The 12,995-nt window shown below is 47.0% G+C and overlaps 1 protein-coding gene and 1 pseudogene across 1 annotated transcript; both read right to left on the bottom strand.

Moving 5' to 3' along the window:
• Window positions 1-2,629: 2,629 nt before the first annotated feature.
• Window positions 2,630-7,280, bottom strand: LOC120247443 (melanoma-associated antigen B2-like). The gene is made up of 2 exons (XM_039255355.1): window positions 7,219-7,280; window positions 2,630-4,137 (listed from the first exon to the last, which is right to left on the bottom strand). The coding sequence occupies exon 2, from the start codon at window positions 4,086-4,088 to the stop codon at window positions 3,069-3,071; it is 1,020 nt and encodes a 339-aa protein (XP_039111286.1). The 5' UTR covers window positions 4,089-4,137; window positions 7,219-7,280; the 3' UTR covers window positions 2,630-3,068.
• Window positions 7,281-12,224: 4,944 nt separating this feature from the next.
• On the bottom strand, window positions 12,225-12,752 carry LOC120247440 (annotated as a pseudogene).
• Window positions 12,753-12,995: the final 243 nt, after the last annotated feature.

Here is a 12,995-nt window from a genome sequence, read left to right as displayed (position 1 = left end):
CCGACTGGGGCACCTAGGTACCCCCAACCTTCTTTCCTTTTTGGAGGAGTTTCTGAGAAGGCCAAATTTACCCTTAAACTCATCAATTATTTTTCTACTGCATACAATGTAACTGATATTTTCAAATATAGAATTACCATCTAATTTTCAAAAGGGTCTTGTTAATCTCAGCAGGGAGGTCTCACCCATTTTCCCTCAACAGCACCTTTCTGCATGTCCATTTGCAATAACCTGTATGATCTCACTAGGCTGAGAATTTTCCCCTACCTTTAGGTGCATGGTCAAAATCACAGCAACCCGCCCTCAGACCTTAACAGGTGCCACTAAGCACAGTGTAAAAACAACACTGTTCCCTGGGACAGATACAAACAAGATTCAATGGAAGAATGGTGAATCCTTTTCCCTTTTTATTGAAACTTCGCATGTCTGTGAAGGACTCTAAGATGAGTTTTTGGGAATTCAGTCTCAGCAGACATTTGCTTACACAGTGGTTTCCTGGGTACTTCCTCATCTATCACGTAGGAAGGAGGGTTTGGTTCTTGACCACTTAGTTAAGTTCACTCATCACTGGATGGATTCAATGACCACATTCAAATAAGATACGTCATTAAAATCCTACTGCAAATATCAAGTTGTTTCCAAAAAAGTCCTCTCTAGCCTCAGAGTTCTAAACAAAAGGCCCTGTAGATCCCATGTCAATCAGTGTACTTACCAGCTGATTTGGCAAAAACAAAAAAAACAAAAAAATCTAAAAAAACAAAACTTTGAGAGTGAGGTAGAGGCACCCAGGGGAGATGAGGAGGTGTCTAAACCTCACTGTCAGAATTACACGGAAAGGCAGCTGCTGTCAGAGTGGGGCCAGGGGGCGGAATGGGGGAGCAGGGAGTTGGAATGCTGTAAATCAAGGGATGGCGCGGCCTGAGGACTGTCTGTTCCCCCAGGAGCAGGGCGCAGCCTCCACAGGAGGACCCAGAAGAGATCTGGCCTGAAGGACAGGTCCCAGTTTGGACCTGAGGGCCCACTGGGGAAGATCCAGGGGAGGGAGCAGTCATTCAGGAAAATGCCGGGACTGGACACTTGTGCTGAGACCAGGGCAGAGAGCCAGCTCTCAAGCTCTCAAGGGACCCTGGGGTGAGGGGCCAGGAGATTCTAGGGAAATGAACCCCAGGGACAATCCCCAAATTGTGCCTGATTCTCTTTTACCTTCCTTCTTTCAGCCTGCTTTTAGTACTTTGGCCACAGGGTGCTTCTTTCCTTGCCTGAGAAACATCAATGTGATAGTGAGAAGAGAAAGTAATTAAAGGACAGAAGGTTGGGCTCAGCCTGGGAGGAGTGGCACTTTGTGGGCTCCAGAGCAATCAGACTGAGCTCTTCTGGTTCTGTCACTTCACCAGCCACATGAACTTGAGAATATTTCAAGTTCTTCATCTGCCAAGTGGGCTGGATAAGCCCTGTCCTGCAGTTCTGCTGAACATATGTAATGTATATGAAGCATCTCACACAGTGATTGGCAAATGCTGGTCTTTAATAAATGGTAGTTGTTATTATGCTTATTTTCACACCAGAAAAAACCTCCCTCATCTCTGGGACTTTTTGTTTTGTTTTTTTTTGTTCAGGAAATGTCAGAGACGGCAGTACTGTAGGACAAAGAAAACCACATTGGCCTAACTGCTGCTTAGCAGTTAACCAGCAGTTAACACTAAGTAAAATAACCCATTAGAGAGTATGTTCTTTAATTTGGATGCAGGGATTTCACTGGGAATCAACTCAAAGCTTGTAGAATTTATGTCAAGCATCAATAATTCCCGCCCCCCAACTTCCCTCCCATCAAAAACACTGCTATTTTCATTTGCCTCACCACCACCAAAATCTAGTCCAATTTTGACATTTTGTCAAGTGACATTCAATATAACCTATTCAATGGAGCAGGCTCTGGCTCGCCCAGGTTCAGCACAGTGCTTCTTGCCAGCCCCCACTAAGGGAGTATCACCCTGATCTCTGAGAAATTCCCAAAGACAGTACGTACACAACACTGTGCACCATGTTCACCTGTACCCAGATAAGAGCACCAGCCACCTTCTAGTCCTTCCCCAGGTGGTGATACTCTCTGGTTTACCTGTGATCTCAAAGTAACTGTTAGGGACAGTGTCTCATTTCAGAGTTAGTCTCTCAACCCTGAGACCCACCATCCAAAGGCCTGGGCCCTGCTCACAATGATCACAGCCCCATCTAGCCCAGCACACAACTAACTTAAAATTACTTTGCACCAGGGGATCTGCAGAGTCTCAGATCCCAAAGTGTCTGGGCTCAGAGAATTTATACTTCAATGCTGTTACCTGCCTCCCTTCCTCATTGTCTTTTAAAGCTTGTCTTCTTAATCTTCCTTATATAATCACTGCTCTTAAAAACCTATGCCAGGTGCAGGGTCTTCTTTATCCTTAGTATCATCATTACTAACATATAACCTTCCAAAGAGCAGATGCTCAATTAATGGTAAGAATAAATTGGACACTGAGCAAGGAATGTAATTTATTACTCTTTAATTTTCTCTGAACTCTTGAATAAGTTAAGGACATCCTGATATATATCCTTGAATTTTACAAAGGTAAAGACAAAAGACAAACCAAGATTTAACTACATTTTACTTTGTTTCTATTTTAGAACTAGAGCTATATTTTTGAAGGTTCTTTCATACTTTGGAAAAAAGTCCCCATTCCAAAGCCATATTATCTTGTTCTGGAACTCAAAGATGCAAGGATTTTCAAGCTACATTACACAATACCAAAACTCTTACTCCTAAACCTTACTCTTAAACCTTACTCTTAAACCTGATAAACAGCAATGTGTGACCCATGTTATTTATAAACTTGGATTCCAAACCCTATTAGATTCTTTTAAAACATGCTGAAACATTTTGAAAGGAACAACATTTGTAAGCTACTCAATGCACAGCAGGAAGGCAAAGAAGATATATATTATGGTCTTTCCAACCCCAGCTTAGCCTCTCATTACTTAAAAGGTTGGCAGACCTCATGAAACACAAAGCAAAGAATCTTCCTCAGCCCTCTCTAGGGAGAAGGGTGGCCAGATATGGCCTGGGAACGTGCACTGGCCTTGGCAATAGGGGCTGCCCTGGCCGTGGCTTGGGCTCTCTCTTCCTCATCTCGCAGAGCCTCTGCATAATGAAGCGGGAAGGCACTGGGGACGGTATCGTGGACCTTGGCCAAAAACTCTAGGATCTTCATCTTGCTGATGTCGGCGTGGGCTCGGGGGCCCCACAGGAACTCATAGCTCGGGGGGTCGCTGCTGGGCACCTGGCGGTACTCCAGGTACTTTTCCTGAACCAGATCTTGGGTGATGAGCTTCCTGGGCTCCCCGAAGACTGAATGCCTCCTTCCATCATAGACGCCCAAAATATTCAGGAATTCCCAGACATCTTTTTCAGAAGCTTGATTGCCACTCAGGAAGATGACGCCCAGGAGAGGCAGGAGAAGGCCACTCTTAGGCACAACAGAGCCACTGATCATGCTGCCATCATCGGCGATGTCTAGGATGCTGACGAGAGTGTAGGAGAGACCGTTGGGCTTGACTTCCTTTAACTTGAGGCCAAAGACCAGCTCCAAGTGCTCAGCGGCTCTCCTGAGGATCTCAGGGAAGTGCTCCTTAAACCTTTTGGAGACCATCTTCAGCATGTGTGCCTTCATAATGGGCTCTTTCAGGTTGTGCCTCTCAAGCAGGAATTCCATCAATATTCCTACCTTCCTGTTTAGAGGATCTTTTTGAGCTCTCTCAGTGGAATTTGAGGCTGAGGAGGAAGATTTCTTTTTCTGAACACGGCGCTTGGCACCTGCCTTAGATTTTTGCCGTGAAACACGTGGAGCAGCTCCGGTGGTTGACGGGGCTTTTTCAGGCCCCTGGGAAGTGCCAGCAGCAGGGGAGCTTGAGGGGGGAGCCCGAGAAACAGGAGAGGAGGGGGACTCTTCACCCTCTGCTGCAGCAGCCTGAGCCCCCGCAAGACCCTGCGACCCACCTTGGGCCTGGCGGCGCTTCTCGCGGGCACGGAGCTTACTCTTATGGCCCCGCGGCATGGCTGGCTCAGGGACAGCAGGCACAAGTGTGGGCAGGAGCTGCTGGCACCTGGAGCAGGAAAGAGGAGAGTGTGAGCCCCTCAGCAGGGAGAGACCACCTCGGCTTTTAAGAAGGCCTCTCTGCAGGTTTTCTGAGGGCACGGCTCTGGGACCCCCAGGGCTCTTGCTCTTGCTCAGCCTGTCCCCTGTGAACCCAATGGAGGAAGCTAGATACAGTGAGCCCCAGGTTCTGGCTTGCCAGCCCTGCCTGTGGCTCACTGGAGTGACAAAGAGGCCTGGTAGCGTGGACCTTCTCTGTGTTCAAGGATAATCCAGGATTATCACACCAACTCTTGGTAGGGCCCAGGACCTCTTTCCTGTGCTTCCATGAAGCTGACACCTCAAAGTTCCCTGGGACCCCTGAGCAGGAAGTGAGGAGTGCTGACAGCACCGTGGGGCCCCCTCTGTGCTGGACTTGTTGGTCCTCAGTCCTCATTCACAGTCCTCATCTCGTCTACACCTAGAGTCTGGGACACTCCCTTCTGCTAACAGGTGTTACACCCTCAGCACAAGATCTCACCTCCCTTAGACTTGATGCAAAGAAATGAGAAGGAGTCTCAGCCTAATAATCCAGCTTTGGTCCTTCAGGGGCTAAGCATGGGGACTTGGAAAGACTGTGCTGTTCCTCCTACTTGGTGGAGGGCAGTGGACGTGGTAGCTTCAGTGGTTGTTCATGGTCCTCACTTTGACTCAGGGTCCACAAGTCCCTGAGATGCAATGATGGAAGGGAAGGTGGCCGTATCTGGCCACGGTGCCCATGGTTGAGGCCCTATTATGTGTAATCCTCACTTTTTACTCAGAAGAGGGTCTGGGATTCTTCCTGCTACTGACACATCAGATCAATACTCTCACTCCCCTGTTATCTCTGAGTGGGACCTGATAGGCACCTCTAGTGGACAACTATGCCTGGAGACTCCTGGGACTAACGAGAAGGAGGGATATCATGGGTGGGGGGGGGTGTCTCTGCCGGTATGGGGTAGAGATCCACACAGTCGTTAGGGCCCTCTCTATGAGTCCTGGTGAAACCTGAAGATCCTCCCTCTGTTGACCTGAGCCTCCTCACATGGTATTAAGAGTCTCACCATCCTGAGAACCCCAGGATGAAAGAAACAGTGAGCCACTTCCAGTCACCCTGTCCCTGGACACCTTCGAATGGCAGCAGGGGCTAGATTCCATGGCCTTCACCGTTCTAACATTACTGACCTCTCAGTCCTCGTTTGGACAGGATCCAGATTCCTCCCTTGGCCCACCTGAGTCTTCTAGCCTTGGATCAAGGGCCTTATCTCCCTGAGGTTTCTGAGGTAGAAGTGAGGGATGACACATCTAGCTACCTCTACCTGAGGTCTCCCAGGGCTGGACAGAACTTTGTGGGCCCCAGAGCTTTGGGTGGGTACTCATCTCAGTCATCCATCAGTGTCTTCATCCTCACCTCAGGCAGGACCTGGAAATCCTTTGTGTCTTGGCTTAAAGACTATCCCATCATTCTAAGGCCCCTACCACCCTGAGACCCCCTAGACAGAAGTAAAAGTTTCCTCATCTAGCTACTCCTGTGTGTGGACTTTCAAGGCTGACAGGAAGGGATTCTGTTGCACTCACTGCTGTGGGGTAGATGGTCCCCTCAATTCTTAGGTCTTCTCCTTGGCTCCTGGCAGTACCTGAAACTCCTCCATACACTGACTTGATGCTTCCCACATGAGAAGATTCCTCACTTTCCTGAGATGCCTTGGGAAGAAGTGAATGAGACTCACCATGTCACTAGGTCTGGGTCTCCCAGGTCTGAGAAGGCCCCACGAGGTTCACTTTTTTCTGGGAAGGGTCCTCTCATCTTTATTCAATGTCACTACCTGGACTCCTATTAGGAACCAGGTTTCCCTTCTTTGCTGAATGGCACCTCTCCAAATAGACTCAAACCATTTTCTTAAAGGACCTATTTCAGCCAGAGATCTCAACCTGGGTTCCTCAGGCTGACTGCACAGGTGGAATTTCTGTGGCCTCCTCTGTTCTGGGGTAGTTAGCGGTCTCATGTCTATAGGATTTGTACCCTGACATATGTCATGACATGGGGTTCCTCTTTTTATACTAAACTGGGCAGCCAATCCTGAAACTATGGCTCATGCCTGAGACTTGTGATTCACCCTTCAGAGAAAACACTGCCTTTGTGTAACCTGCTCACCCAGGAAGCAAACATTTAAAAAGTACAAATGCATCACAAGGTCACTAACAAGAACAACAAAAACAATAAATATATCAGTAAAAGGAGGAGGTATTTTGGGATTCTTCTCTCTACATGAGTCTACATGCTTCGAAGCAAAGACCTCATGTCTGTGAGTAGCTAGAAGAAAAGTTAGTGTGCTGCACATCTGGGTACTTTACTGGAGACTGCCAAATCTGAGAGCAGGGGTGCAATTCTGTGTATTTCCCTATTTTTTAAATTTATTTTTGAGAGAGAGAAAGAGAGCACGCCAGCTGGGGAGGGGCAGAGAGGGAGAGAGAATCCCAGGCAGGCTTCAAGCTGCCAGCTGCAAAGTCCGATGCAGGGCTCGAACTCACCAACCACCAGATCACGATCTGGGCAGAAATCAAGTGTCAGCTGCTCACCCAGAGCCATGCTGGCTCTCCCGCAGCTCAGCCTTTTCAAGAGCCGTCCTTTTGTTACTATGGAAGGTCCCAGGTTTCCTCCTTTTAGGGCTAAGACTCCTCCCTCTGCCTTCTTTATATAAAAGGCCTTTCTCTCCCTGAACCAGCTCCTCGGCAAACATGAGGGGTTATCTCAGCTCGAATTACTCCAGGGCATTCCAAGACTGCCGGCAGGAGTGGGGGCTCTGTGCGGTCACCTGAAAGGCGGTACCCTCCGGAGTTCCGAGGGTCCCACCTTGCCACCTGTGACGTCCCAGACTACTCCCTTTGCCTAAAAAAGCTGTTCCGTTTAGACAAAGGCCCTCCCGTTCCCAAGGCCATCCCAGTGGCTACGAGGACAGAGAACAACGGGACCACCCTGAGCCAGACCGAATGGGCCGATTTCGGGGAGGGGTCGACCCTGGTACGTGGGGTGCAAGGAGTAGTCTCTTCAGGTCCCGAGCAGCGTCCTCACCTTAGTTTCTTTCGGCCCCGTCCCGGGATTCCAGCAGCCAAACGCACACCACAGCCAGCAGCGTTGAGGTCCGGGCCAGAAAGGAAGTCGGCTGAGCCGCGTCCGGCCCTTGGCGGCGGCCCGGGGTCTCTGAGGGCCGAAAGCAGGGGTAGGCGCTCTAGGACTGCACCGCCTAGAACTCGGTGGTCCCCACGTCCTCGCGAGGGTTCTCGCCACGTCTGTCAGAGCCTGGGGCTCCTCCCCCTGCCGGCTCAGGCCCGCTGGCCTCCAAAGCTCCACTCTCCCGAGTGGCTAGAAGGCACGCCCTGGTCCTGCCTTCCTGGGCTGCACAAGGCTGGCAAGAGGCGTGGGACTCTATGAGCGTACTTCTTTCGGGTGAGATTCACTTGCATTCAAGGTCCACACCTCGACTCCACTTACGACCTGTTAGACAAGGCCATTCCTTCCCCGAAACTCATGAGATAGAATGAGTTGAGAAGAGCTCCTTAGTTGGAGCTCTTCTAGGTACCCCCGTGCTAAGAAAGGTACAGGACTCTATTTAGCCCCCTCTGCTTTGGGGGCCCCGCTAACATTTGTGCTCTTCACATGAATTCTTGTTAGGGTCCGGGTCCTTCTCTCTGCAAAAGTGAGGCAGCTTCCGTTAAACGGAGGCCCTCACGTCCCTGAGACTTTCTAGGCTGAAATCAGACTGACAATTCTGCCCAGGGCTTCCCAGGGTCAACATTAGAGGAGATTGGGGGCGGGGGGGCGGGGCAGGGCGTGGGCTCCGTTTATGCTGTGAGTGCTGCTCTTAGTCCACATATGGGTCCTCACCTTGATGGATGACCAATCTGGTAACTTCACTCTGCTTTCCTATAGCTGCTCATATTACATCAAATTTCCTGAGAATTCCAAGTTGGAAGTGAGGGTGCTATTGGCCTGTTCATGGTCCTTCAGTGCGTCCAAGAACAGATGCTAATCACTTCTGGCTGGTGTCTTCCATCATTTCTCATTCATGGTCCTCACAACATCTTTCAGAGCCTGGGATTCCTTCTACTGAGCTAAAGTAACCATGCTTAAGTCTTTGGATGACCCCAATATGTTGGGATAGCTGTTTCTTTCAGTCCTCATTCATGGAGGTCCTCATCTTTGCCTGTCTCTTAATTAAAGGCTTCCTGGGAAGCAACATGTACCAGTAAACATTTGACTAGTTTCTCTATTGTAAATCTTGCAGAAAATGAGTCTGTCCGCAAAGTGATGTTAAGATAAGGAAAGTGCAGCATAATACATCAAGGAGCCCAGGATAGGTGTATGCTGAGAAAAACACACAAATGAAGCAAAAATGCTGATATATTCCTTCTCTTCACCAGCCACACTTAGGGTAGCTCTAAAAGATTTACTTTTTACAAAGGATGGAGCCAGATGATTTTTGTGAGCCCCTGATCTTTTGAGGATATCTGATTTTGCACAGGTAGAGGATCATATTGTCATTGTCTCCTTCTCTCCTTTATTCAGATCTCTTCTTTATTTTGATATTCCTATTATTCTAGTTCTGCATTCCAATCCAGCATTTTGGTCACAGAGTTGTTTTTTTTTTTTTTTTTTATCACTTGAGAAACATTTTGGAGTAGGAGAAGCAAGTGAATTAAGTGATTCGTGGTCAGACTCAGGCTGGGAGGAGTGGAAAAGTGTGAGCTCTGGACAAATTCAGACCAAGGGTCTAGTCCTAGCCCCATCACTTATTAGCTCTGTGAGCTAGGTGCATTACCAAGTTCTGTGAGCCTCAGGCTCTGCATCTGTAAAGTGGGTGTGTTAAATCCTGTCTCACAGGCTGGTGGAACATGGTTAATGTATGCAAAGCACCTGGAAAGATGCCTGGAATGCACTGAGAATTTATACGATGGCTGTAATTACAATGATTGATTATTTTGACCCCAGAGGATACCACCCCCACCCTGATGGAATATTTGCTTTAACCTAAGAGATATCAGAGAATATATGCCTTTTAGGACATGGAACGCTAAATCAGTTCAAAGTGCTGCTTCTAAAGATACTCTAAGTAAATTCCCCCCAGTAAATCATATTTCACATGTGGGGGAGTCTTTTCCAGCTGAATGCAACTCAAATTTCTAGAACTGGATTCGAAGACTAATTCCTTCATCTCTGCTGCCCTTTTACCCAAACCACCCCTACCTTCATTAATTAAAAAAAAATGTTTTTTACCTTTATTTATTTTTGAAAGACAGAGAGAGACAGAGCACAAGGGGTGGAGAGAGGAGACACAGAATCTGAAGCAGGCTCCAGGCTCTGACCTGTCAGCACAGAGCCCAAGGCAGGGCTTGAACTCACAAACCTCGAGATCATGACCTGAGCCAAAGTTGAATGCTTAACCGACTGAGCCGCTCAGGTGCCCCATATCTTAATTAGTTTCACCGTCACCTAAAATCTATACCTCCCTTTGAGTTTGCAGAATTAGAAGCAAAATAAAAACAAAATAAAACCCAAAATACTGAATTTGAATGCTCTTTTAGTAAAATGGGCTCTGACTCCCCAACTTACAGCAAAGAGTGCCTGCCTGCCCAGTGGCTTCTGAGTTTCCAACCTCAAAAGAGCACCACCCGTATGTCTCCAAAACTCCGTGGAGATGATTTACATAAAGCACCTAGTTTGTGCTCTATTCACCTGCGCTGGAGACAGAAGCACAGGACACATTTCATCCTTGCCTGGCGTGGAGATCCCCTCTGGTTCACTCACAATCCCAAAGTAACTGCTAAAGGTAGTTTTCCCTTCCAGACTTAAATCTCTCAACTTGGAGCCCCATCACCTGGCTCCCGTTCACCAGTTACACGGCGGCATTAGCCCACCCTACGGCTCACTTCACTTCCCATCGCAGGGCGTTCAACTGCCCAAAGTCTACAGCTGCTTTGCCTCAGGGCATTTTACACTGTACCCCTCATCTGGAGCCCCTCCCTCCTTTCCACCCTTTATTTTTACTAGTCCTTTCCATCTTAGGGAGTATCTCACTACCTACTTTATATGACAGCTGCTCTTAGACTACACAGTTTTAGAGGCAAGGGTTGGGTCTATTTTTCTTATCCCTGGTACTAGCCAGGAGCCTTCCAAAGAGCAGGTGCTATTAATATTTGAGCACTTAAAGAGCAAGCGTGCACGTCAAACTTATTATGATTTAATTTCACTTTGACTAAGCTAAGCAAATCCAGGTATATATACTTCAATTTATAAAGAAAGACTGAAAGGAATAAAACCCAGAAATGACTACATTTCACTTTTTTTTTTTTTTTCTGTATCTCATGATCACATAGACTTTACTGTGGAATAGCTTTCTTTTTCACAAAAATCCCACATTCCAACGTCCTGTCACCTAGGTCTGCCTGACAAGACATGATTCAAGAGTTTCAATTTCTTTTACAAAATACCAAAATTCTTAATTTTTCAACCGGATAAACTCCAATAAATGTAAGATCCATGTCATTCATAAACTTTGATTCTGAAGCTAAATAAACCTTTAATCGAATGGAAAGACATTTAAAACTAGGAAGAAAAGATAAATCTCCAAATTAAACATATTGTACAGAAACACAAATGTATTACACTCTGTGTTCCCACGAGCCCACTTGGGCCGTCCACAGGTTACAAGATCAACTGCTTTTGTTAAGCACAAAGAATCGGCCTTAGCCCTCTCTAGGGAGGAGAGTAGCTGCTGGCCTCGGCCCAGGAACGTGCACTGGCCTTGGCAGTAGAGGCTGCCCTGGTCGTGGCTCAGGCTCGGGCTCTCTCTTCCTCATTTCTCAGCCTCCTCCTAATGCCATGGAAAGGCCACGATGTTGGCAAAATCCCCAGCACTTTTAAAAATTTTGTTTTTACTTTCTTTTTAATTTCTTTAACTTAAATCCAAGTTAGTTAACATATAGTGTAAAAATAATTTCAGAAATAGAATTTAATGATTCATCACTTACATATAACCCCCAGTGGTCATCCCACCGAGTGTCCTCCTTAATGCCCCTTGCTCATTTAGCCCATCCCCTCACTCAACATACCTCTGGCAACCTTGTTTGTTCTCTGTATTTAAGAGTCTCTTACGGTTTGTCTCCCTCTCTGTTTTTATATTATTTTTGCTTCCCTTCCTTATGTTTATCTGTTTTGTATATTAAATTCCACAGATAAGTGAAATCATGATATTTGTCTTTTCTGACTGACGTACTTTGCTTAGCATAATACTCTGTAGTTCCATCCACTTGTTGCAAATGGCAAGATTTTGATCACCGAGTAATATCCCATTGTGTATATGTACCACATCTTTTCTATCCATTCATCAGCTGATAGACGTTTGGGCTCTTTCCATACTTTGGCTATTGTTGATAGTGTTGCTACAAACACTGGGGTGCATGTGCCCCTTCGAATCAGCATTTTTGTATCCTTTGGATAAATACCTAGTGGCAAAACTGCTGGGTCATAGGGTAGTTTTATTTTTCAGTTTTTGAGAAACCTCCATACTGTTTTCCAGAGTGGCCGCACCAGTTTGCATTCCCACCAGCAGTGCAAACGGGTTTCTCTTTCTCTGTGTCCCCACCAACTGTTGTTTCATGAGCTGTTCATTTTAGCCATTCTGACTGGTGTGAGGTGGTATCTCAGTTCATTCTTCTGCATGTTGCTGTCCAGTTTTCCAGCAACATTTGCTGAAGAGACTTTTTTTTTCCATTAGATATTCTTCCCTGCTTTGTCATTTATTAGTTGGCTATACATTTATGGGTCCATTTCTGGGTTCTCTATTCTATTCCACTGATCTGAATGTCTGTTTTTGTGTCAGTACCATACTGTCTTGATGATGACAGCTTTGTAATACAGCTTGAAGTCTGGAATTGTGATGCCCCCAGCTTTAATTTTCTTTTTCGGGATTGCTATTTGGCTATATTCTTGTTCCATACAAATTTTAGGATTGTTTGGTCTAGCTCTGTGCAGAATGCTGGTGTTATTCTGAGAGGGACTGCACTGAATATGAAGATTGCTTAAAACTCCAGCACTTTTGTTTTGCTGGGCTCAGCGTGGGCACTTGGGCCCGACAGGAATTTATAGCAGGGAGGGTCACTGTTGGGCACCTGTCTGTATTCCAGGTACCTTTCCTGCTCCAAATCTTCTGCAATGAGCTTCCTGGGGTCACTAAGATTAGATGCTTCATCTCAACACAGATTCTCAAGCACACTTAGGAATCCCCAGATGTCCTCCTCAGTGTCATACCTGTCATTCAAGAAGATGACACCCAGGAGAGGCATGAGAAGCCCACTCTTAGGAAAGCCCTGGCCACTGTTCACACTGCCATCGTTCGTGAGGTCTAGGTTGCTGGTGAGGGTGTAGGAGTGGCCACTGGGCTTGACTTCCTTCAATTCAAGGCCAGAGGCCAACTCCAAGTGCTCAGAGGTCTTCTTGAGGATCTTAGGGAAGTATTCTTTATACTTCTTGTTCACAACCGTCAGCAGTGCTGCCTGCGTTATGGGTTCCCTCACTGCATGCTTCTCCAATAGAAAGTGCATCAACATCCTCACCTTCCTGGTTGGGGAAGATTTCAGTGAGTTCTCAGCGGAGAAGGGGGTTCAGAGCAACTGGCACTTTCTCATCTTGGCTCTTGACACCTTGTTCAGACCTCAGGCATGAAATAGCTGCAGAAGTCACGATGGTGGATAGGGTTCTCTGAAGCTCGTAAGAATGCCAGCAATAAGGCAATCTGAGGGAGCAGCCCCAAAACAGAAGAGGACAAAAAGGGGGACTCTTTTCTGCTGTGG

This window comes from Hyaena hyaena, unplaced genomic scaffold, assembly GCF_003009895.1.
Source record: "Hyaena hyaena isolate Hyena2069 unplaced genomic scaffold, ASM300989v1 scaffold_524, whole genome shotgun sequence".
In the NCBI taxonomy this organism is placed as follows: domain Eukaryota; kingdom Metazoa; phylum Chordata; class Mammalia; order Carnivora; family Hyaenidae; genus Hyaena; species Hyaena hyaena.
The sequence above is the reverse complement of the archived record's forward strand: the minus strand, read 5'-3'. Positions and strand labels throughout refer to the sequence as shown.

Coding starts and splice junctions, on each gene's coding strand:
- LOC120247443 (XM_039255355.1), bottom strand. CDS start 4,088: ATGCCGCGGGGCCATAAGAGTAAGCTCCGTGCCCGCGAGAAGCGCCGC.